This window comes from Emydura macquarii, unplaced genomic scaffold, assembly GCF_026122565.2.
Source record: "Emydura macquarii macquarii isolate MOO-44397 ecotype Brisbane River unplaced genomic scaffold, CSIRO-AGI_Emac_v2 contig_1790, whole genome shotgun sequence".
Taxonomy (NCBI): Eukaryota; Metazoa; Chordata; order Testudines; family Chelidae; genus Emydura; species Emydura macquarii.
This window is the reverse complement of record NW_027131927.1, coordinates 7,383,250-7,405,088: the sequence shown is the minus strand read 5'-3', so window position 1 is coordinate 7,405,088 and position 21,839 is coordinate 7,383,250. Positions and strand designations below refer to the sequence as shown.

General features: G+C 38.7%; 1 protein-coding gene across 5 annotated transcripts in view; it reads right to left on the bottom strand.

Annotated features, from left to right (window-relative positions):
- HELQ (helicase, POLQ like) overlaps nucleotides 1-21,766 on the bottom strand; it is a 34,481-nt gene extending 12,715 nt beyond the window's left edge. For 2 of the 5 annotated variants that reach the window (XM_067556824.1, XM_067556826.1), the window contains exons 1-13: nucleotides 21,263-21,766; nucleotides 17,513-18,269; nucleotides 14,901-15,079; nucleotides 13,952-14,152; nucleotides 12,497-12,569; nucleotides 10,821-10,918; nucleotides 9,752-9,850; nucleotides 8,462-8,607; nucleotides 7,142-7,381; nucleotides 4,238-4,379; nucleotides 3,670-3,774; nucleotides 2,734-2,956; nucleotides 691-848 (exon numbers count right to left, since the gene is read on the bottom strand). In XM_067556824.1, coding sequence (XP_067412925.1) covers nucleotides 691-848; nucleotides 2,734-2,956; nucleotides 3,670-3,774; nucleotides 4,238-4,379; nucleotides 7,142-7,381; nucleotides 8,462-8,607; nucleotides 9,752-9,850; nucleotides 10,821-10,918; nucleotides 12,497-12,569; nucleotides 13,952-14,152; nucleotides 14,901-15,079; nucleotides 17,513-18,269; nucleotides 21,263-21,421 — 2,580 coding nt within the window. In that variant the 5' untranslated portion in view covers nucleotides 21,422-21,766. Of the gene's footprint in view, nucleotides 1-690; nucleotides 849-2,733; nucleotides 2,957-3,669; nucleotides 3,775-4,237; nucleotides 4,380-7,141; nucleotides 7,382-8,461; nucleotides 8,608-9,751; nucleotides 9,851-10,820; nucleotides 10,919-12,131; nucleotides 12,465-12,496; nucleotides 12,570-13,951; nucleotides 14,153-14,900; nucleotides 15,080-17,512; nucleotides 18,270-21,262 lie in introns of those variants that run through there. The other 3 variants (XM_067556825.1, XM_067556827.1, XM_067556828.1) reach the window with 3 other exon arrangements.
- Nucleotides 21,767-21,839: the final 73 nt, after the last annotated feature.

Genomic DNA, 21,839 nt, shown 5'->3' with positions numbered 1-21,839 from the left:
AGCTTTGATTGAGTTAAAGTACTAAAAACAGCAGCGTAGCTGGGGTAGCACAGACAGCAGCTCAGCCTAGCTGTCTGAGTACAAATGCGCCCAGACCCCCTGCCTACATACTCGGATGGCTAGCCTGAGCCACTGCCCTTGCTCCATTGGCCCTACTGCTATTTTTAGCGTGCTAGCGCATCTGTCTAGACATGCTGAAAAGCTGTAGTTTAGACGTACCTTGAGAGGGGCTTTACAGTTCATAGATCTAGTCAAACCAAAGTAAAGCTAAAATTCATAGATGCAAAACTACATAATTTAGGGCACTGTGTTTTGTGCTGTGTCAAGAAGCAGCTCTGTTATCTCTCTCAATTCTCCTGGTGAATAGCTCATTGGCTCACATAGTCCTAATGAGTGAAATAATAAAGTGATTGAGCATATCATTACATTTGATTCTTAATGCTACTGTATGGGTTACAATTATATTTTCAATAAATGATTGTTTCCCTTTAGTTTCTCTATAATAAAGGATCATGTTAGGTTACGCTTGTCCCCTTTCTTTAATTTGTTAATTTTAGCTGTTAGAAGGCTTGTAGTTCAAAAGGTTATAAATGAAAGTGAAGAGGATCACAGAGGAAACTGCTACATAAAGCAACCTGTGTTTTGCTGGGTAGGAGAGCAAGTGTTGTACGGTTGAAAGCCATGTCCTACCTGTCTAAAATAGATCATCCAGTCTGGGCTACAGTGAGAAGTCATGTCATACGGAGTTGTCAGATACAGAAGGTGAAGGCAGCTCTCAAGAACTAGTCCCTCAAGACCTTTCTTCAAGTCTCTGTAGAGAGCATCACAATAGGCCAAGTCTATAGATCCTAAAATAAATTAGCATAAAGTTACCAGTTTATATAAAACAGTGAGAGGGAAGTACAATCTACCGTACCATATGTACATTCTCCCTCTGCTCTTTCTTTAGGGGTACCTTTAGTCAAGCCTGCATTTCAGTAATCAGCACGATGCCAAGGACTCCCAAATCTTATGTGTTTAGTCAATAAGAAATGCCTCTTGCTACTCTCAAAATGGTAATACTTCATGAGGATGACAGCCTGGAGAGTGTTACTACAACAGAGGCCAAATATACTTAGAACTCATCCATATATTAAAAAAAAAAAAGGCAGTTAAAATTAAAGGGAGGAATGGAAGATGCTTGGTCTCTAAGCCAAATTATTTTTGATATGGGGATACTGAATATTAGAACTCAATAGTCAAGATAAGAATAAAGGAGCTGCCGTACTGGATCAGAGCAGAGGTTCTTCTAGTTCAATACCAGGCGCTTCAGAAAAAGGTGCAAAAACCCCATGGTACACAAGTGTGGGCTAATCTGTCCTCAACATTAGATCACAATCTGACAACAATAGTTAGAGATTAGTTTAAGTCCTGAAACATGAGGATTAATAAACTTTCCAAATTTTTTTTATTATTAAATTATAGCAAGTCTGGAAATTCTCAATATCTATATAAATGTCCAATCCCTTTTTGAATCTTGCTAAGTTCTTGGCCTCAATAACATCCTATAGCAAGGAGTTCTACAGTCTAATTATATGTTGTATGAAATGGTATCAGTTTTCAGCTTCCCACCTTTTAATTTAATGCCCTTGTGGCTCTTGTATTAGGGGAGAAGTCCCAGATCTAACATCTCAAAATTTTAATGCACTTATGTCATGGCCCTTCTTTTTTATCTCTTTTCTAAGGTAAACAATCCCAATCCTTTCACTCTCTCAATGAGAGTTTTTCCATTCCTTGATTATTTTTGCCAGCCCTCCTCTGAACTCTCTCTAGTTTAACAGTGTACTTCTTGAGATGTGGTAATCTGCATTGCACAGTGTTCCTGATGAAGACACATCACTGATTTATATCAAGGCATTATAATATTCTTCTTTGCATTCCTCATTAATCCTAACAATGTTTGCTTTTTTAACAGTAGCTGCACACCAAGCAGAAATCTTCACTGAGCTGTCTACAAGGATGCCAAGTCCTTTTCCTGTGTTAATAGAGTTAATTTAGAACTCTGAAAAGGTGTGTAAGTAATTTACATTTTCCTTGCCAATGTGCACTACTCTGCATTTATACACCCTACATTTCATTTGCCATATTACGGCTCATTCATCTACTTATTGAGGTTTCTCTGAAGTGCCTCAAAATCCTCTCTGGTCCTGAGTAATTAAATCATAGCGTGTCATATGTAAAAACTTGCCACCTCACTACTCACCTTCCCCTTTCCAGATGCTTAATAAATACATTAAAAACAACATGGGACCGAGTACAGAACCATGAAGAACCCTTTGTGAAGATGAAAATTGACCATTTAATCCCACTGTTCACTTTCCTGACTTTCCTGACCTCTTAACCAGTTTTTTTTCCTCTCACCCCATAACTACATAACTTCTTTAGCAGTCTCTTGTGCAGGACCCTTTTGAAAGTCTAATAGTTTATGTTAACCAGTTTTCCTTCGTCTACTACTTCACAAACAAGTTCAAAGCATTCTGAGACATTAGTGAGACATGATTTCTTTGAAACAGTGCTGATTACACCCTATTATATTATGATCTTCCAGGTGTTTTGTTTTTCTGATTTTAAATTATTTCAGACAGGAGATAAGAGGTTGGATGAAAGTTTTAGCTAAGTACAAAGAGAAAAAAAGGCCAGATTTTAAATGTTATTGTGAAAGAAGTAGGATGAAAATGAAGAAAATTCTCTCACCTTTGTAGGTAGCTTGACCCAACTGTGTGATCTCTAGATTACTTTGGGATTTTTGTTCCTTTTCAGAGGTCATTTTTTCTTTTAGGAGTCCTTTTTCTATCAGACATCCCAGTGCTTCTCTAGTTACATCTGAGAGACTCTTTTCTTTAGACAGAAACTGTTGCTGAACACCATATAGCGTGCCACACATGAAGTGGTAGATCTCTTCAGAGTTTCTTGCAATCTAAAACATTTTAGCATGTGATTGCAACATTGTTTAAACATAATCTGATTATTATGCATAGCATGATAGGTTAGTACCAACCTACAATCTTCTTTTAGCTAAAAACATTATGCTTACTGAAGACATAGAATTAGCAGTATTGCCCTATGTTTCTACAGAAATATGTGATACCTTGAAAGTGATACTATAGACAGACATTCTGCTTGTGAGAGATCTGATTTAACATCAGACACCACCCTACTCTACCATTCTAACTTTTACGGTATTAGTTTTATTTGCTCTTTAAGGAGTGAACTATACTAGAATATGTTTAAAACCAAATTGGAAACAGTAGAAACATTTGTCTACATTAGGCAATTTTATCATCATGTTTCATTCAACATGATTTAACAGCTGAGTTAGCTAACACAACTATGACCTCAACATTATCATTAGTGAAGACAAGGACATGTTGTGCTCAGTATCATATAAGATAGTCATGGTTAAACTCGAGGCCTTAGTGAATACTAAGTTAACTGATCTCCATCCTAGTGAAACAAAATGAAACAAACTTATCCCATAAAATGCAGTATAAAAACTCTGAATTATCGTGAAGCTCTTCTGTGAGAAAAACTGCCCTAACTGTATATGCCATGAGTATAGTTCATTTGCATCCATACTCCTAATATTAAAACACACCTCTCTAGTTTCTCACATAAAAGTTACATTTTTACCTTTAATCCAACTAAAGACAGGAGCAGGCTTTGGATTCCCTTAGTGACCTCAAGCAAGAGGTTGCTGTAACAGTTCTCCAAAGGACTGTTTACTAAATCCTGAACCTAAAAAAACAAAGCAATTGTTATTTACACATGCATTCATAAAGTCTTCACAGGTGAAAATATTTCACTTGCAAAAATATCTTGAAGGTTTTTAAAAACCAAGCTAGTAAATAAGAAAATTGCTGGCGATGTCCAAGTTTTAAGATTGAACTCTGGAGATAAGCTCTTGTGTCAGAGACTATGTATGCTGCAGCGAATAGAGCTGGTCTCCAAAGAGAGACTGGAAAGGGGCTCTGGCTGCCCTCATGATTGCAGGAAAGGTTCCCACAAAAGTCATTATTAAAAAGAGAGTAAAATAATTTTACACACACACACACACACACACACACACACACACACACACACACACACACTCTGCTGCTGCTAATTTCCAATGAAGAGTTGGGGAAAAACAATTAAAATCCCTCTCCCCCCTTCAACTTCTTCTGCTGACTCAAACCACCACCCTTTTTGTGGAAGTTACCAGATGTTTGTCTTTTTCTTGCACTATAAGAATACTTTCACCAGCACTGTCAATACCAGCTCGACCAGCTCTACCAATCATCTGCTTATACTGGTTCTTCTTCAGGAACTCTGTAGCAATATAAGGAGCTCTTAAAATAACCCTAAGAAAAAAGAAGACACCCTGAAAAAGCTGCATTCTGTAGTAAGAGTATTAAAACATCAGTAAAGTTATATTAAAACACAAAGCTTTCCCCAAGAAAAAAGTTTGTATTTGCCTCATGATGCAAGACTCATTGTTAATGAGAATTATGCATGCCTGTCAAATAGAAAACATACCCCACTATGCCTATTTGAAAATCAAGAGCAATATTGAGCGCACTTAAATAATCTGGAAAGAATCTTTGATAAAATATTAACAAGTGTCAAGCTGCATTTTTATCTACTGTATCTTAGGGATGGTATCAGCTGCCATCACTATAGTAGTGTCAAAGAACTTTGTTAGCATTAAAAGAAAACAAATAAGCAACCATGCCAGACTCCATTGCTCAGTTGTTACATTTTCAAACAAGCACCTTCGTGCTTTCTCCCAGCCTGCCCTTCACACTTTGGAGGAGCTGCCCATAAACCTCCACAAAACTCACTCCTTCAAAACACTTTCTCCAAGGTGTCAACAAAAAAACGTGATGGGCAGGGCTGCTGGTGTACTGAGACCATGGCCTTGCACACTGACCAATACTGTCTCATTGTTTCCTTGTATCCCTCCATCTGTTGTCTCATCCTATAATTGGGACTGTAAGCTCCTTCGATTAGGGGAAATCTTTTTGTTATATGTGTGTACAGCACCTAGCACAACGGGGCTCTGGTGCATGACCAGAGCTCTTAGCAGCTATAGTAATACAAACAACAAAACAGCAACATTACAAGTAAAAACAATAGTCCTGTAGCACTTTAAAGACTAACAAATTTCTGCGGGCATAAAGTGGGTTGCAGCTCATGAAAGCTTATGCCCGCAGAAATTTGTTAGTCTTTAAGGTGCTATAGGACTCTCGTTGTTTTTGCTGTATGCAGACTAACACGGCTACCCCTCTGGAACTTTTCAACATTACAGTGTCATCCAGGGCTTCTACAGACATCCCATGACAGTGCACTGCAGTTTCCTTACCTGTGTCTTTACACTGTAGCATCTCCTACAACAGTCTGTATTTTTAAAATACTGATTTGACGCAATAGGATATTTACCTTAACAATCTGGACTTCTGTCTACTCTCTACAGAGCTTAAGCTTTATTTGAATTGAGAATACAGAGGAACAGAAGAATTATTTAAAACACTGACAAGTATATTCCCTGAACTGTCAAATAAAGGACAAAAATGAGCTTATTTCCAAGCCCTCAAATCTCTCTGAGTAATAACTCCATTTAGAAAGGCTACAAAGAAATAAAGCCAAAATTGCATTTAGTCACATTCTAGTTATATTGAATAACTAAATTAAACAAACAAGATTAAACAAACTCTTGCTCTAGAGCAGAGAAGTCCAATATTAAAAGACAAAACTGTTTTACATTAGTCAGATTATTTAGCAGTAAGCCTACAAAAAATTACTAAAAACACAAACATTATTAATTAAATCATGCAGTTTAAAAAGTTGAATCAACTTGACTGTAATAATTTACAAAAGCAAGTTAAAATTAGTTTCGGGTATCACACGTGCCTGGAGTTCTCCTGCCAATTTCTGTGGTTTTACAATCACATTTTCCTTTTTTTTTTTTAAAAAAAAAACTGTTCTTTTTCCTGGTTGCTGTGTGAAAAACTCATATAGGCAGAGAAGAGATTGTCTACAAAATTCTGTCAAATGTACAAAAAAACCAAATTAGAGAATAAAAATGTAATTCCAATCTCTTTTAGTTATAGATAACTTATTATTGTACATTCATGAGTTAAGATTTCAGGCTATCAATAACCAATTTATCTATGGAAGTGTACTTTATTTTAAAAGCTACTTTTGGATAAGCCCTTCTGTCTGCAGCATGCAAGAGGCCAGTCTCCAAGCAAATCAGAATACATAAGGTAATTGATCACATTGAGAAACAATATGTCAATATCCTGTCAAAATGTTTACCTGTACATCATTTTCAAATGGCATGACACCACTGTGACAATAATAAATCATTGCATCTTTTTAAGTTCAAGAATGTCACTGCATTAATTCAGTATTTGTTTTCAACGGATGTATCAGCATTTACACAGCAACGGGTCATTTGGACACACTGCTGTAGTCACCAACATGACCTCAAACATACAGATTGAACAGATGTGTTCTATGCTAGTACATTTTTATGTTGTCTAAACTTTTCAAAAATCTCTCCTAATAAAGGACTATTTTCAGTGTAATTTCACTTAGAAAAGTCTAAAAATAGCATTTCTTTCCTTCTTTATCTCAGTGATTTTATATAAAATTTTCTCAATTTATAAGTAAAGAGATGGTTTTCTTATCTGCCAACTCTATAGAAAGCCAAGACCTTTTCTTATTGTCTCATAGAGCATCATAAGTAACAGATTCCACAATCCAAGTTCTCCCCTCAGTTATGCCTGTGCAAACATCTGATTTGGTCCTGAAATTGGAATTTAGTTACAATTCTCTTAATTATACTTGAGACAAAATAGAATGCAGCTTGATTGCTCTAAGGATACTGGCTCAGCAGGGTTCTCAAGAGTAAAAACCAAAAAAACTCATCTTTGAAGTCAGCAGATATGACTAACACCACACAAGGAGAAATGCTGAATAAACTGTGCCATGTTTAAATCACTTTTCAGAACAGAGCCACATTAATAGTGTTTACATCTCCAACTTTTGACAACTCAGGAGTTTTGACAATTATAGGATTTAAATGAATCCCTACAATAAATACTTATGCATAACTAACCTTCGAGCTGGCAGGTTGACTCCAGCAGCTAGAGTAGATGTGCAAGTAAGAAGGCACAGGACACCTGCAGAATAAGCCTCCTCTATACGTTTCCTTTCATCACTGATAAGACCGCTGTGATGGTAGGCAATACCAAATGGAATGGTTCGCTTTAGAACAGGACAGAGACTTCCTTTACCAATATTCTTCAAGTCCTTAATAAGATCTTGTTTCTCATTTTCTCTGTGATTTCTATATTCCCTTGGGGGCAAAAAAGCAACACCAGCCTTACATTTTGATAACTCTAACTATATTAAAAAAAATAAAAGGATACTTCTGAATTGCTTCTGCCCAGTCTCCATTCTTACAGCAAGAATATATTCACCCCAACCTTTGAAGTCCAGAAAACTTTTTCTAACGTTTCTAGTATTTTTTTTTTAAACCAAAGTGAGAAACAATGTTACTCAGCCACAAAAAGCAACCCATACTTTCAGTCAAGAAAACAAAGGCTAAGATTATGACAAACATTCTTCTGTTTCAAATGCACCGAGATGAGCAAAGAGAATACAAACTGCATATGAGTCTAGAAATACCAGATTCTTTTCCCCATAGGCAGCACTCAAAATGATGGGAATATCAAGTAGTTAAGAGATTTCAAATTTTCAGTATCTATTTTGTTACGCTTACTTTCAGAATGTATATTTGATTATTTTAATTGCCATGTAACTTCCTAGAAAGATAATTCTATAGGTTTATTTGAATTATTACTGCATGAATCTGAGCAGACATTGGTTGTTTCATTATTAGTGAAACAAAAAGATATTCAATTAAAAAAATGCCAACTTTTTGTTTGCATCTTACATTCACAGCTTATGTAACCAAACACAAAAGAGTTGCTTAACAGGCTACTGTTAGGCTTGACCAAGAAGAGAACAACTGAGAGCATGAATGGGAAACAGTAAGTGCTGTAATTTATACAGAACAGCATGAACAAGATGTGAATTCCATAGATAGTTTCTAAAGGAACCTTGCTATTTTCTCTCCCCTCCCCCCCGTGTTTACATTTTTTAAACTGATTCTTGGAAAATGGTATTTTAGTGCCTGTTTTTGTTTTAAAAAAAACTGGACTCTGAAATGGGAGCGTTCCTTTTCAGCCTCCCTTTAGCATAGCCTTGCATAACTCCATTCGCCCAGAGAAAGTTAATTTTTTTGTTTGTTTTTGGTCAGGCAAGTATATTTTTTCCATCACCGCCGCCTCTGGAAAAGTGAGTCGTTTTTGGTGCTTAAAAAAGTGAAAACGCATTTCAGGTGTACTCTAAAATAGTAATAAAAGAAACATACTTGTTCAGGTACTTGCATATCATTTCAGCTACATTTTCACAGTTCTTTTTAGTGGGACAAAAGACTAGGCAGGAATAATTTGGAATGACTTCTGTCACCAATGCAATAAGGTGGTCAGGGTCCATCCTCTGCAGATTACTAGAATACTGAAATAAAAGTGAAAAGACAGTTACCACATACTTTATTTGTTATCTACATGAAATAAACCTAAGGCCCTAACCCTGCAAATACTGATGCATCTTAACTTTATTCACATGTACTTGCTTCAGTATAAGCATGCATAAGTGTTTGCAGGGTCAGGTTATCATCAAGTCTGAATCTCCTTTCACTTTAAAAATACACACTATTGAGGGATGCTCAGAGCTTGACCTGGAAAGGAGAGAAAGGCGTGAATGGAATGTTTTGCCTCTTTACTACCATAGGAGCTCACTGATAGCATCAGAGCTCCAAGTTCTATTCTACTAGCAATCACTCCATCAAAGGAGAAGAGTGCTCCAAACCAGTGATCCAAGAACAGCTCCATCCACTAACTGACTGGTCTAGAGATCACAAAAAAAATTGGGCCCGGGGGGGGACGGACACGGGGGGGGGGGACGGGGACGACGGACGGGGACGACGCACACAGGGAGAAGTAGGTAAAGACAAGGAATTTTGATTGTTACATTATGGTTATGGGCATAGCAACCTAGAACCAAGAATGGACTCCTACTAGCTTCCTCCTCCACACTTCCTATGGGCACTCAAGTATATTAGGCCCCAGATGTGACCTACTTTAAGAACAGTTATAGCAGACTGAACAAAATTCCTAGAAACCCAGTAGTCGTAAGCCAATATGAAAGAGAAGGGTCTCTCCTACTACCACAATGCAGGGGCAATGTCCTAGTGAAAAGCCCATCACAGATTCCCAGCTGTTGACACAAGAAAGGACGCTGGGATACCTACCAAGGTAGTTTTCCTGAACCCTGCCCATAGGCTCTACCTTTTGTATCAGTCTCTGGCTAGGTGTCTAAAATTTTCAAGCACTCACTTCCCTAATCAGAAGGGAAAAGGAGATCTCTCCCTTCTTCTCTCCTGTATAGCTGGGAATAAAATTAAAATCTAAAAAACCCCTCATGTTAGTATTTGGCCTTCTGAGACCCACTTTTCCATGGATATTATTTCCCTTTATCATACTTTATATTTATGAACCAATGAATCTTAAGAATACCTTAATTTAAAAAAAAAAATCATTTTTATAAGAGCACTGTATACCTATAGAAATGAAAAGTTTCATACATTTATCTGCATTACCTTGAAATTAAGAAGACGTGAAAAAGTAAGGCCATTCTCTGCTTTGTTGTCAACTTCATAGATACTATCTTGTATTTTAACATACTCCTTTAATTCTACCTAGGTTCATTAAAAAAGGATGTATTAACATTACTCAAATTAAAACATATAGTTTACTGTGTGCATCACTACAAGATCTCTTGGAAATACATTTCCCACTCCAAAAAACAAAAGACAATTCTTATCTCCACACCCAAGTGCTGGCATAAGGCATTTACGTGCCTGTTCTTTACCTCCAAGAATACCTTACCTCAAGAAAATACACATTTCTACAAAATGGCAAAGTACACCTTGGCTGACCCTGTGAGCTTCAGCGCTAGTGAACAACTAATTTACTTTCAGTTTTGCATGCTATTTCGTCTAACGTTCGTTCCTTGAAGGGAATCAATAAAGCTAACTATCTTTCTGAATTGCAACAGTGGTCACTATAAGTTAAGTAGACTTTGTGTCACTTCCACTGCTGCCACTTACTTTTCAGAAAACAAACATGATTTAGCCCTGGAAATCTAGATAATCCAAACAATTAAAGTAATATCTTTTAAATTCTCAAAACAAAGGAACACTTTTTAAAACAAACTGTACACAATCCTTCCCCCTCCCAGATAGAGAACAAATGAGAAATTTCAGCCCAAAGGTTTGAAAAGTAATTGAAGCACTAAATGAAAGAGCTCAGAATACAAACGCCTTCTCAATCATGAAGGGCTGGTCGTCTTACAGATTTTGTATCACCTTAACTGAATCATTTAGAAATCAACACAGTTAAAGCAGCACAACCACCTAATGCAGTCATAGTTGTTCTGGTATAAAGGTGCTTAAATTTATGGAAATAAGCTATACAGATATAAGCACCTTTATACCAGTACAACTATGTCTGCATTAGGTGGTTGTACTGCTTTAACTATGCAGGTTTCTAAATCAATATAGTAAGTGGTACAAAAACTGTGTGTTGAAAGCTCAAAGTGTGAAACTAGCAGTCACTTTTAACTCTAAAAATGTTAAGCAATAGTTTTCTCTAGTCTTGGACACGTACTGGTCTAAAATTATTAGCGTAATACTCCGCTTGCAGGAACTGCTGCAGGTCCCCAACATTGTTTAAAGTTGCACTCATTCCAATGATTTGAGTGGTTTCTATAAAAAAGTTAAATGTTGAGTACATTTTCAAGTTTGAAATGAAATATTGATTACAATTAGAAGACACTAAACGTTAAAAATGTCACAAGATGTATTCATTGCCTTATATAGCACATATAAAAAGAACACATGAATTCAGTATTGGGCAGATGTTTTCATCATGTCTTTTTTTTTTTTTTTTTAAATAAAGGCAAGGAAAAGGGGCCACAAACTTTTGTACATATTTCAGTGCAAGATATCATAGCATAAGCAAAGTTCTAGTTAACAATGAACATATTTTAACACAGCAGTCACCATACCACGCTATGTTGTAAACCCAACACAACTCAGTTTATAAAGAAGACATAAGGGAAGAAGAAACTTTTCTACTTGTGGAGGAATTAAAGCTATCACGGTGGTGATTGGGTTAGACTTTGTGTAAGGCTTTAATTTGGCAGGTCCCAAGGTTCTTAATGAAACAGTTTAACTGTTCACTATCACAATCACCCATGGGCATTCAACTCATGTGTCAAGAGATACAGGTGTATTTTAAAAAACTGTGAAGGTAATGGAATTTGAGAGGCATGTGACAAAACAGCCTTAGCAACAGTTTTATCACATACAAGGCTCAAGGTTAACTCAAACTGTCCTGCCTTTCATATAGCCTCCCCTAGCATAAAGGCAAAAAACCAAAAACAAAAACACAACAATCAAATTGAGGTCTGGGCTGAACAAAAGAGCTCTTCAGTGTAAGTTGAAGCTCCAGTAGGAGCTGGGAGACTGTAACAAGAACAAGTTTCAAAGGCAGGCGTGCTTGATTGAAGAGTGTTCTGTTGCTGACCTTAGAAAGCCAGCTTCCAGGCACTGTTGGTCAGGATATAGAAGGCCTTAACTGTCATTAGACAGCAGAGAAGGAGGTGTCTTCTAAATAACGGGGTCCCGGACAACAGAGCTTTAGATTTCTTGAATTTTACTTAGAACACCTAAGTAGCCATTAGCGCTGCACTTGAAGATCAGATGCTGAATATTCTCATCCACCCTTCCCATTCACAAGGCAGGTCGCTGTATTCTGCATCAGCTGAAGCTTGCAGAGGTCCATCGGGATACAATTGCATTAGGTGACAAAGACATGGTAATACTGGGGCAAGGTCTGCATCCAAAAAGAAAATCTCCAGGCTAGTCAGACAAGTAACAGAAATATCTCACAATGCCAACTCGAACCAAGACACACCTATGTAGTGCATCATGTTTCAGTGTCCCTCAAGGCCTTTGTATAAACATTTAACAGGAAGGGCCAGAAATCACTCTTGAGGAAACACAAGGCATTTCACACCACACTGGAATTTCTCAAATATAAAGGAAAGGGACTACAGGTCCACCTCATGAAGTCCTGTAAGACACTACAAATGGGTAAAAAATAATCATAGTGATCCATGGTGAAATACACTATTACGCAGTGGAGTTTGTGAAATTTTAGAAACCGTCAAACAGTAAAAAATATATTTAGTTAGATTAATCTCTCTCAAATTATACAAACTGTAACACTAACAAGATTTTCTTAAAGGTAACTGTAGTCATGATGCAGGAGTTACTTACTGCTGGTGTACAGAATTTTTGCAAGAATCATTTCTAGTATAGCTCCACGACTCCCCGCACCAAGCATATGCAACTTCAAGAAAAAATAAAGAGTGGGTCATGTTAAAATTAGTTGCTTAGTGATACTTCTAAATACAAACCTGCATACCAATCAAACCCAAAATATTTTTAATATGGTAAACCCTTTGTCAGATTTCTCTTTAAGTTTGGTGTATTTTGACTAATTCCCTTCCAAAAATGTCATCTCACTATAAAATACACATTTCATTTAGGAGAGTGGGCAAAAAAGTAGATCTAACACCACACGTGTGTTTAAAAACAAGGTTGGCTTTCCATTAAATTAAATAACAATGGTCACAGAAATGACATTTCCTGGTAGGAAATACTGAGTGCAGTGATCTTTATTGTTACCCAATTAGAATGTATTTTGAACACTTTGTATCTTGAGCAAAGTGTGCTTTACAAGATAGTGCTGGCCTTTTCCTAACAGTCAATGACAACACAGTCATCACTGGCAAAGCAGCACTTAATTCTGAATGTGTTCTTCACAGAACATTTTATTAACGGAAACCTTGCTTATGTAGTACACACTGTATAAACATTCTTTAACTATGGTAGTTACAAGGGGCTGGATGACACCTTGCAACCAAGCCTAAGCAAGGGGAGCACATAGCTACACTATCCCAGGAGCAGAGTTGTATCTGAGTTGTGACTCTGGCCTACACTTAAAAATTAGATTAACCTAGTTATATCACTCAGGGTTGTGAAAAATGTCATGGCCTGAATGCTGTAGTTATTTCACAGCAATAATTGACAGAAGAATAGTTCCGTCAACCTAGCTGCTGCCTTTTAGAGAGGTGGATTAAGTATATCTACAGAAAAACCCCTTCTGTTGACAGAGGAAGCTGCAGCACCTTAACTGTGCCACATTTCCTCAGTGAAAGCTGAATGGTGCTGTTCCTTTACCATCTTAGATTAGTTCATGCCACAAATGGGCCTTTCAGAAAGTCATGTGATCAAAAACAGTATATATACTATATACAAAAACATGTTCAGTCAAATTAAGGAATCAGTAAAACACATTGAATGTAACCAGTTAAAAGTTAAAGTTTGTTTTATGCTAGTATGAGATGAATGCCCCTTGTATCCTATTCTGCAAATGGTTTTGTTTTAGGTAGTTAACACTGGCCAACCATCTTTCTCAAACGTAGAGCCCACTGCTCTATTAGATACCAAAAAACCCCAATCCCTAAATGAGCAGTAATGCTCAAGACAAGCCTGGGATACTTTCCAACTTGCTAAGCAATGGTTTCCTAATATAAAATCTGTATAATATGCCAATTATATGACATATATACAGTTTTAAACTGTGTATTTTTATTATAACTGAACCTAGTTTTGTAAATAAAATAGTAACATATGTACTAATAACCCATTGCAAGTTTTATAACAAACCTCATCTACTACGACTAAACCCAGGTCACCAATTCTTCCTGTTTCAATCAAGGAGTTCACTAGGTTGTGTCCTTTCTCTATAGTAGCAATGTACAGTGATTTCTTTATCCTCCTTTTGATTGGAGGAAATCTTCCTTTACTTCCTGCATATTCTTCAACCAAGAAACCTAGCTCTATTCCAAAACTCGACAAAGCCCAAACCTACAATAAAATAAAATGCAAAAAGAACAAATAAGATGAAGAGTAAATTAATATCTACACTTAATTACTCTAATCCTGCAATTAACTTCATGGAGATGTAATTTCAGGATTGAGGCCAGAATATAAAAAGACATTTCATGTATATACTATGCAGCAATAAATAAGAATTACTACTTGAACAAAGAACTACTGTGAAAAGTGAAATCAAAGCATATTAGCGACAAAATTATTTTAGTATGTAAGCCTTTCAGGTGTTGAGTTTTGTCAAACCAGTGACAAAATACTTAATCTGTCTTCCATAAATCAATTAGTTACACTAGATAGCTATGTTAGCTTTTTTTTTTTTTTTTTTTTTAAAGATTATTTAAACGTCAATGTGGATTTTAGAGTAGGCTTTCATTAGAAGAGACTGCAAGCATGGCACTAACATTCCAAAAGCTCAGTGCAAATTTAATTTTTCACATCTCAGTTAAAGTGGATATCCTTAACTGTAGCCAATGTATATTTCATCACAAAGAGCAGTTTGAGAGCCTCTAAACTGAACTAGAAAATAAAAACAAAACTTTTCTTCATTCCAGACTGATATTTATTCAAGACATACAAGAATATATTCACTAGAACTCTCCTATGGATTAATTGAGGATTTAAAATATTTAGTTAATTTTCCAACATTGGGAAACAAAGTGCACATGTAAAAAGTAACATTCACTTCAGAATAAAACCAAAAACCAAAACATTGTTTCCACACCTTTTCTTGGACAATAGCCACATATGGTAGAACCATTAAAACATCTTTCTGCCTGCAGAGCAATTCTTGAAGAATTAAAATTTCAGCTATAAGTGTTTTTCCACCACTGGTTGGCAATGAATATATTAAGTTCTTTCTTTGCTGCAGAGATTCTAACGTTAAACAAGTGTGCTGCCACTCTGTAAAATTAAAAGAAAGAAATTATTTTGTCACTTCTCTCACATGCATGCTGATTCAGGATCAAAATGCAAGTTTTCTGTAAAACTAAAGGATATGGGGCACATTATTGTCTCAGAGGGCTTTCACTGATAAAGTACTGAACACTTCTGATGATCCAGCCTTCCAAACCATCCTTCTTGTAAGAGTCCACAGAACAAAATATTTTAACATACCACATACAGACTGCTCCATCCTGCGTATAGGTATTAAAGCATCTACTACAATATCCTGCCATTCAGTTTGCCTAGAATGGTTAAACAACTTTCAGAAGGGAGAGATTAAAAACAGCTTCATAGAATGAACACCAGATACAGCGGGGCAAATTCTTTTTGGTGAATTATTTGCCAAAATATAGTTTTGGTCAACCCGAAACTATTTGAGAATTATTGTCCAGTTTGCCAAATACTTTTCACTGAACCAAAAAATTGTAATGTTTTGATAATGTCAAGATGAAATGGTTCGTTTAGACATTACCAAAACATTGCAAGATTAGGTCACCCAAACAACCTTAATTCCATCCATGTATACCTGCACAGCACTAAAACCCAGCAGACAACCTTGCACCTGAATTATGTAGGTCTTCAAAAAGAGGAGTCACAATACCAACAGCACAATATCTCAGTGGACATACTGAATGTGACACTATCTATAGAAACAAATACAACCCCAAAGTAGTTGGGAAAGCTGAGCTTTTGCAAGAGAAGACCATAAACTGAGATATTAAGAACGTTTCCATCCTTTAGGGGCCACAGAAGTTGGGTTGCCTTTGAAGAAGAACTTCTTAGCCACTATATATTCTGTTGATCAGGTAATTCAATCTTACCATAAAATGAAACACAGGAACATACAGCTTTAAATAGTAATGTAAATGTAAAAGGCTGAAGGCCTTTTTACAACCCACATGCAAAATACCAAGAAAAGAAAACAAGCCTGAATTTTTTGCAAAAGTGGTAAACAGCAACCATCCCGCTCCTGAACCCTGCCTCCACTACAGTTTTAAGAAGACCTTAAAAACAAGTTAAGTCCTTAAAAAAGTTAGGTTACACACTGAATGCTTAAGGTGGATGGATAGAGGACAGAGGTTACAGTTTCCATTTTTTAATATTTAAATTTTTTTTTTTTAAGCATAACCTTAAGTTTCCTCACTTTCCATTTTTTGACCTCAGCATTCTTTGAAAGATTTCTCCTTAGAATTTATGGGTACTTTAACTACTGTCCCTTGGTGTCTGTGCCTTACTGGGTTGGGACAGCTTGCGTGCTCTAATGCAGGGTTCGACAAGTCCTGGGGGCCAGGTCGCCATGGTGCCTAGAAATTTAATTCTGGCGCCTAGTATTTCTCCAGGGGGAGTGGCTGCTGCACTCTGATCAGGGCACGACTGCGCCCATGTGGCAGGGCCGAGGGTGGGGGGGGAGCGCTGTGGCTGCCGCGCTCCAGGCAGGCTGCCCTGCCACTGGGCCCACGTTGTGGGAGAGGGGCAGAGGGAAGGGGCAGGGCTGGGAGAGGAGAGCAGCCACTGCGCTCTGGCTAGGTTTCCCCACTGCTGGGCCCACGTTGTGGGAAGGGGCAGGGCGGGGGGAGCACTGCAACTATTGCGCTCCGGCCAGGGCGCTCCATTGCTGGGCCCACATTGTCTGGCTCCTTAATTTTGGGGCTGGCTCCTAGCTCAAAAAACACATTTGTCGAACTCTGCTCTAATGTGCCCCAGAGTCTGTGTCAGCGAGGGCTTTTTTGCTCCTGGTAGGTTCAGCCATGCCGGCTTGGTCTGAGGCAGAGGGGCCAGACAAAAGCAGACACCCTGGTCCTCCAGGTTGGGAGTTAGGCACAGGGCTAACAATCCTGAATAAAACCAAAATACATTACGGAAACAGCGGTGGAGAAATCAACCATACTGTGTGTGATGGCTTTCAGGAGTCAATGGCCCATATGACTGCCAGTGGTGAAAACCAAAAGGAAGCCACTGGCATGAAGACTGAAGTGCTCAAGACAAAAACCAAACTTGGTTCTTGGAATGTATGGAGAATGTACAAAACAGGGAAGCTAGCTCAGGTCATAGCAGAGGTGAGATGCCACAGATGCCTGAAAACATGGCGAACAGCTGTGGAAGCAGAGCTGAAAGACTTGGAGCACAGCTGGGGAACCACAGAAAGACTTGCCAGAAACAGACAGGAGTGGAGGAGCTTCGTTGCTGCCCTAAATGCCAGAAGCATAATGGGGGACTAGCTAACTCATTCACTAATTCCACCTCAACAATCTTAATGTCTAGAAACTTAAAACAGAAAATTTGTTCCCACAATTACATGATGAAAAGTTTACATCGATCAGCTGGATGTATTATACCCACTAACGCAAGAGCAAATAGATTTTTTTTTAACAAAAATTTAATGGATATTACCATAAAGTTTTTCAATTCCTCGGAACTGTACCAAGAGATCTTTAACTTTACTGGGTAACCCATAGAAAGGGCCAATATCGACAGAAGACGTTTCAATGGCTTTTTTGGCAACACAAATTTCTTCAGACAGAACTGCTTCTTTGAGTTGCTTAGTTCTAGAAACCTTTGGAATGTGAGCCTTGGCATTTTCAGTCATAGTATTTTTTAGGTGATCTTTGAGGCTCTTTCTTTTACTCAAGTTGCATGTGGTGCTTGGGGACAATTCATTATTTCTTTTGCTGTGCTCTGCATTATGGTGACAAGACGACTGATTCAACATTTTATCACGGCAAAAATTCATGTTATTAGCATTCTCTTTTCTACCCGATGGTTTTCTAGAATCAACTGAGGAATTATTCATTTCCTCAAAATATAGAAGCTGTGAAGATGGCAAATCATCTAAAATACAATCCCCGTGTTCTAGAGTCCTGTTCTCTTGTTCACTTGCAGTCCTCCAGAAATGACTCTCTTCAGTTTTGAAACCAGTAATGTTTCCTGTAGCAGAAAAAATTAGTTCCTTGCTTCTGACGTTTTGTAATTGAAGATCCCCAAATGCAGGCTCTACAGTAGCTTTGTCTTCCATGTTTTTAGTATATGAAAGCAAGTCAATAGATTGAAGACATTCCTGCTCCATATTATCAACTTGAGCTAACAAAGAATCATTTCCAGAAAAGCTGCTATAGTCACCAAACAAGTCCTCTTCGCTGTCATTATTATACTGCAAAAAAGAAAGAAAAAAAAGGCTGACTCACATACTGACAGGTTTATATCTGAAACATCAGACTCAAAACAAAAATTAAACCAGATTTAAATTTCATGAGTAATTAAAGTGTGCACTTTATTTTGTTTATGAAAAATAATGGGTGGGATTTTCAAAACCACTAAAGTGACTTTTGTTCTTAAGTCATTGATCTACACTCAGATTTCATACGTGTATAACTATTTCAGTGTTAATTATACTGGTACAACACAGTGTGAACAAGCAGCATAAAGGTGCTTTATACTGGCATAACATATTCCCCTTCCCATACAGAAATAAGCTATACTGGTATCAGCCACCTTTATACTAGTGCAACTGTTCACACTCAAGGGGCACTTTATCTATACTAGTATAGTTATAGTGGACCAACACTTGTGTTTAGACAAGACCTTCGTCACATTTGCTGGCATTTTAAAAAAAAAAAAATAAAATGAAAAGATTTGTAAGTGCTTTACGAAGACAGATGTTTTACAGATGGGGCAATGATGTACAAAGTGAATGGTAGGTAAAGCTGGGAGATGAACCGAATAGGGATCAGACCAGGGTGAAGCACACACCTTGGTACCTTGACAGACTATCTAGACTAGCACATTAAAAAAAAATGCATCCTACCCTGGAATAAATAAGCTAGTTAACTTGAATTAATACAAGATCACTAATGCCCTCTACCAGGGAGCTGTCATGTTTGGGGACAGGGGCAAGCGCACATAAACCTGGACTACAAAGGTAAGGGGTTTGGGAAAGTGCTGCAGCATAATAAGGCTCAAACGAAATGTGTACCCCAAATAAAAAAACAGAACAAAACAGATTTAAAAAAAAAAAAAAGCCACCAAAGCTAAACAGTGAAAGAGGTGAATAGAGGCAAAAAGACATCCTTTAAAAATTGGAAGTCAAATCCTACTGAGGAAAATAGAAAGGAGCATAAACTCTGGCAAATCAAGTGTAAAAGTATAAGGCAGACCATGAAAGAACTTGAAGAACAAATAGCTAAAGACACAAACTAACAGCAATTTTTTTTTCAGTATGTCAGAAGCAGAAAACCAAGCAGTCAGTGGGGCCACTTGATGTTTCAGGTGCTAAAGGAGTACTCAGGGGAGACAAGGCCACTGCAGAGAAGCTAAATTAATTCTTGCATCAGTCTTCACTGTACAGAATGTGGGGGAGATTCTGACACCTGAGCCATTCTTTTTAGGTGACAGATCTAAGGAACTGTCCCAGCTTGAGATGTCAGTTACAGGAGGTTTTGGAACAAACTGATAAATTAAACAGTAATAGTTTTCACCCAAGCGTTCTGAAGGAATGCAGTTATGAAACTGCCAAACTGCTAACTGTGACATGTAATCTATGGCTTAAATCAGCCTCTGTATCAGATGACTGGAGAGTAGCTAATGTAGCGCTGATTTTTAAAAAAAAAAGACTTCAGAGGCAATCCTGGCAATCACAGGCCAGTAAGTCTTAACTTCACTATCAGGAAAATTGGTTGAAACCATAGTAAAGAACAGAATTGTCAGACAAAACATAGATAAACACATTATGCTGGGAAGGAGTCAACACAACATTTGTAAAGGGAAATTATGCCTCACCAATCTATTAGAATTCCTTGAGGGGGTCAACAAATGTGGACAAGGGTGATCCAGTGGATGCAATGTACCTGGCCTTTCAGAAAACCTTTGACAAAGTTTCTCATCAAAGGCTCTTAAGCAAAGTAAGCAGTCATGGGATAAGAGGGACAGTCCTTTCATGGAGTGGTTAAAAGATAGGAAGCAAAGGGTAGGAATAAATGGTCAGTTTTCAAAATGGAGAGAGGAAAATATTGGGATCCCAGAATGAACTGTACTGGGACCAGTGTTGCTCAACATATGCATAAATGATCTGGATAAAGAGGTTAACAATGAGGCAACAAAATTTGATGATACAAAATTGCTCAAGATAGTTCAGTCCAAAAGCTGACTGCAAAGAGTTTACAAAGGGTTCTTGCTAAACTGGGTGACAAAATGGTAGATGAAATTCAATACTGATAGATGTAAAGTAATGCACATTGGAAAAAATCCCAGCTACCCCTACAAAATGATGGAAACTAAATTAGTTGTTAGCATTTAGGAAAGGGATCTTGGCCTTATCAATTCTCTGAAAATAAATGGTCTAGATAATAAGGCAGAAAAATATCCTCATGCCACTACATAAATACATGGTACACCCACACCTTGAATTCTGTGTGCAGTTCTGGAAGGTCCATCTCAAAAAAGAGATTAGCATCAGAAAAGGTGCAGAGAAAGGCAAAAAAAATTATTAGGAATATGGACCATCTTCCACAGGAGGAGAGATTACAGGGCTATAAAATCATGAATGGTGTGGAGAAAGCGAACAGGGAAGTGTTGTTTATGCCTTCACATACCACAAGAACTAAGGGTCACCCGATTAAATTAATAGGCAGCAGCAGGTTTAAAAACAAAGAAAAAGAAACACTTCACACATCACACTCAACCTGCAGAACTTGCTGTGGGGGGATGTTGTGAAGGCCAAAAATATAACTGAGTTCAAAAAACAAATTAGATAAATTCATACAGGCCAGGTCCATCAATGGCTATTAGCCAATACGGTCAAGGAGACAACCCCATGCTCTGGGTGTCCCTAAACTTCTGACTACAAAAACCAGGACTAGAGGACAGGACATCTCCTGCTAGTCGCCCTGTTCTGGTCCTTCCCTCTAGTATCTGGCACTGGTCATTGCCAGAGACAACACACTGGGCCCCAGGGATCATCGCCGGGACCAGGCTCTCCACAACACTGCGTGGATGGAAGAGGAGGCAGCAGAGCATTTCCGTCTAGCAGGGCGGCACGTTTACCTGCCCCAATCCGCTACCCACGCATTCCTATGGGGGGGGGGCGGGGGAGAAGAGGGGGTCATCGCCAGGGAAAGAACCCAGGCGTCCTGCACGCTCCCTCCCTACCTCGGGACTGGCGGGGACGGGTTCCTCCTCAGCCCGAGGACTCGATCTCTTGTGGGCCGGTGGGGAGCAGGGGCCACAGGGCTGGGCTCTGTCCCTGCTCCTCTTCCGGGCACAGGCGGGACGGCTCCTCCTGCGCACCGCAGGGCCGCCATCCTCCATCCCCGGCCCCTCGGGCGCCGGGCCGGGCCGGTCAGGGCAGGGGCACCAGGCCTCTGGAGCCGGGAAACGACTCCAGGGATGCGGGGATCAGCGGCGACACCATCGCTACACAGGCGGAGCGGGGTCTCCGTCCCGGAAATAGCGGCTCCCTTCGGCTCCCCGCGGGCGGGACATCGTGAATAGAAACAACCACCCACTTGTCACTCCTCTCCCCACCCCCAACAGTCAGTCAAGCCACCAGCCCGCCGGTGAACATAACAGCAGAGCGGCCGTACAGCACACCACGCAAGCTCCACCTCCGCCTGCTAACGTCATATCCGTTCTTTACCCAACGAGTAAAAAGACCGAGACGATGGCGCTCGTGTTCCCATTGGCTGCCTTGTGGATCGCTGCCTTCTGATTGGGCAGCACTGCTTGG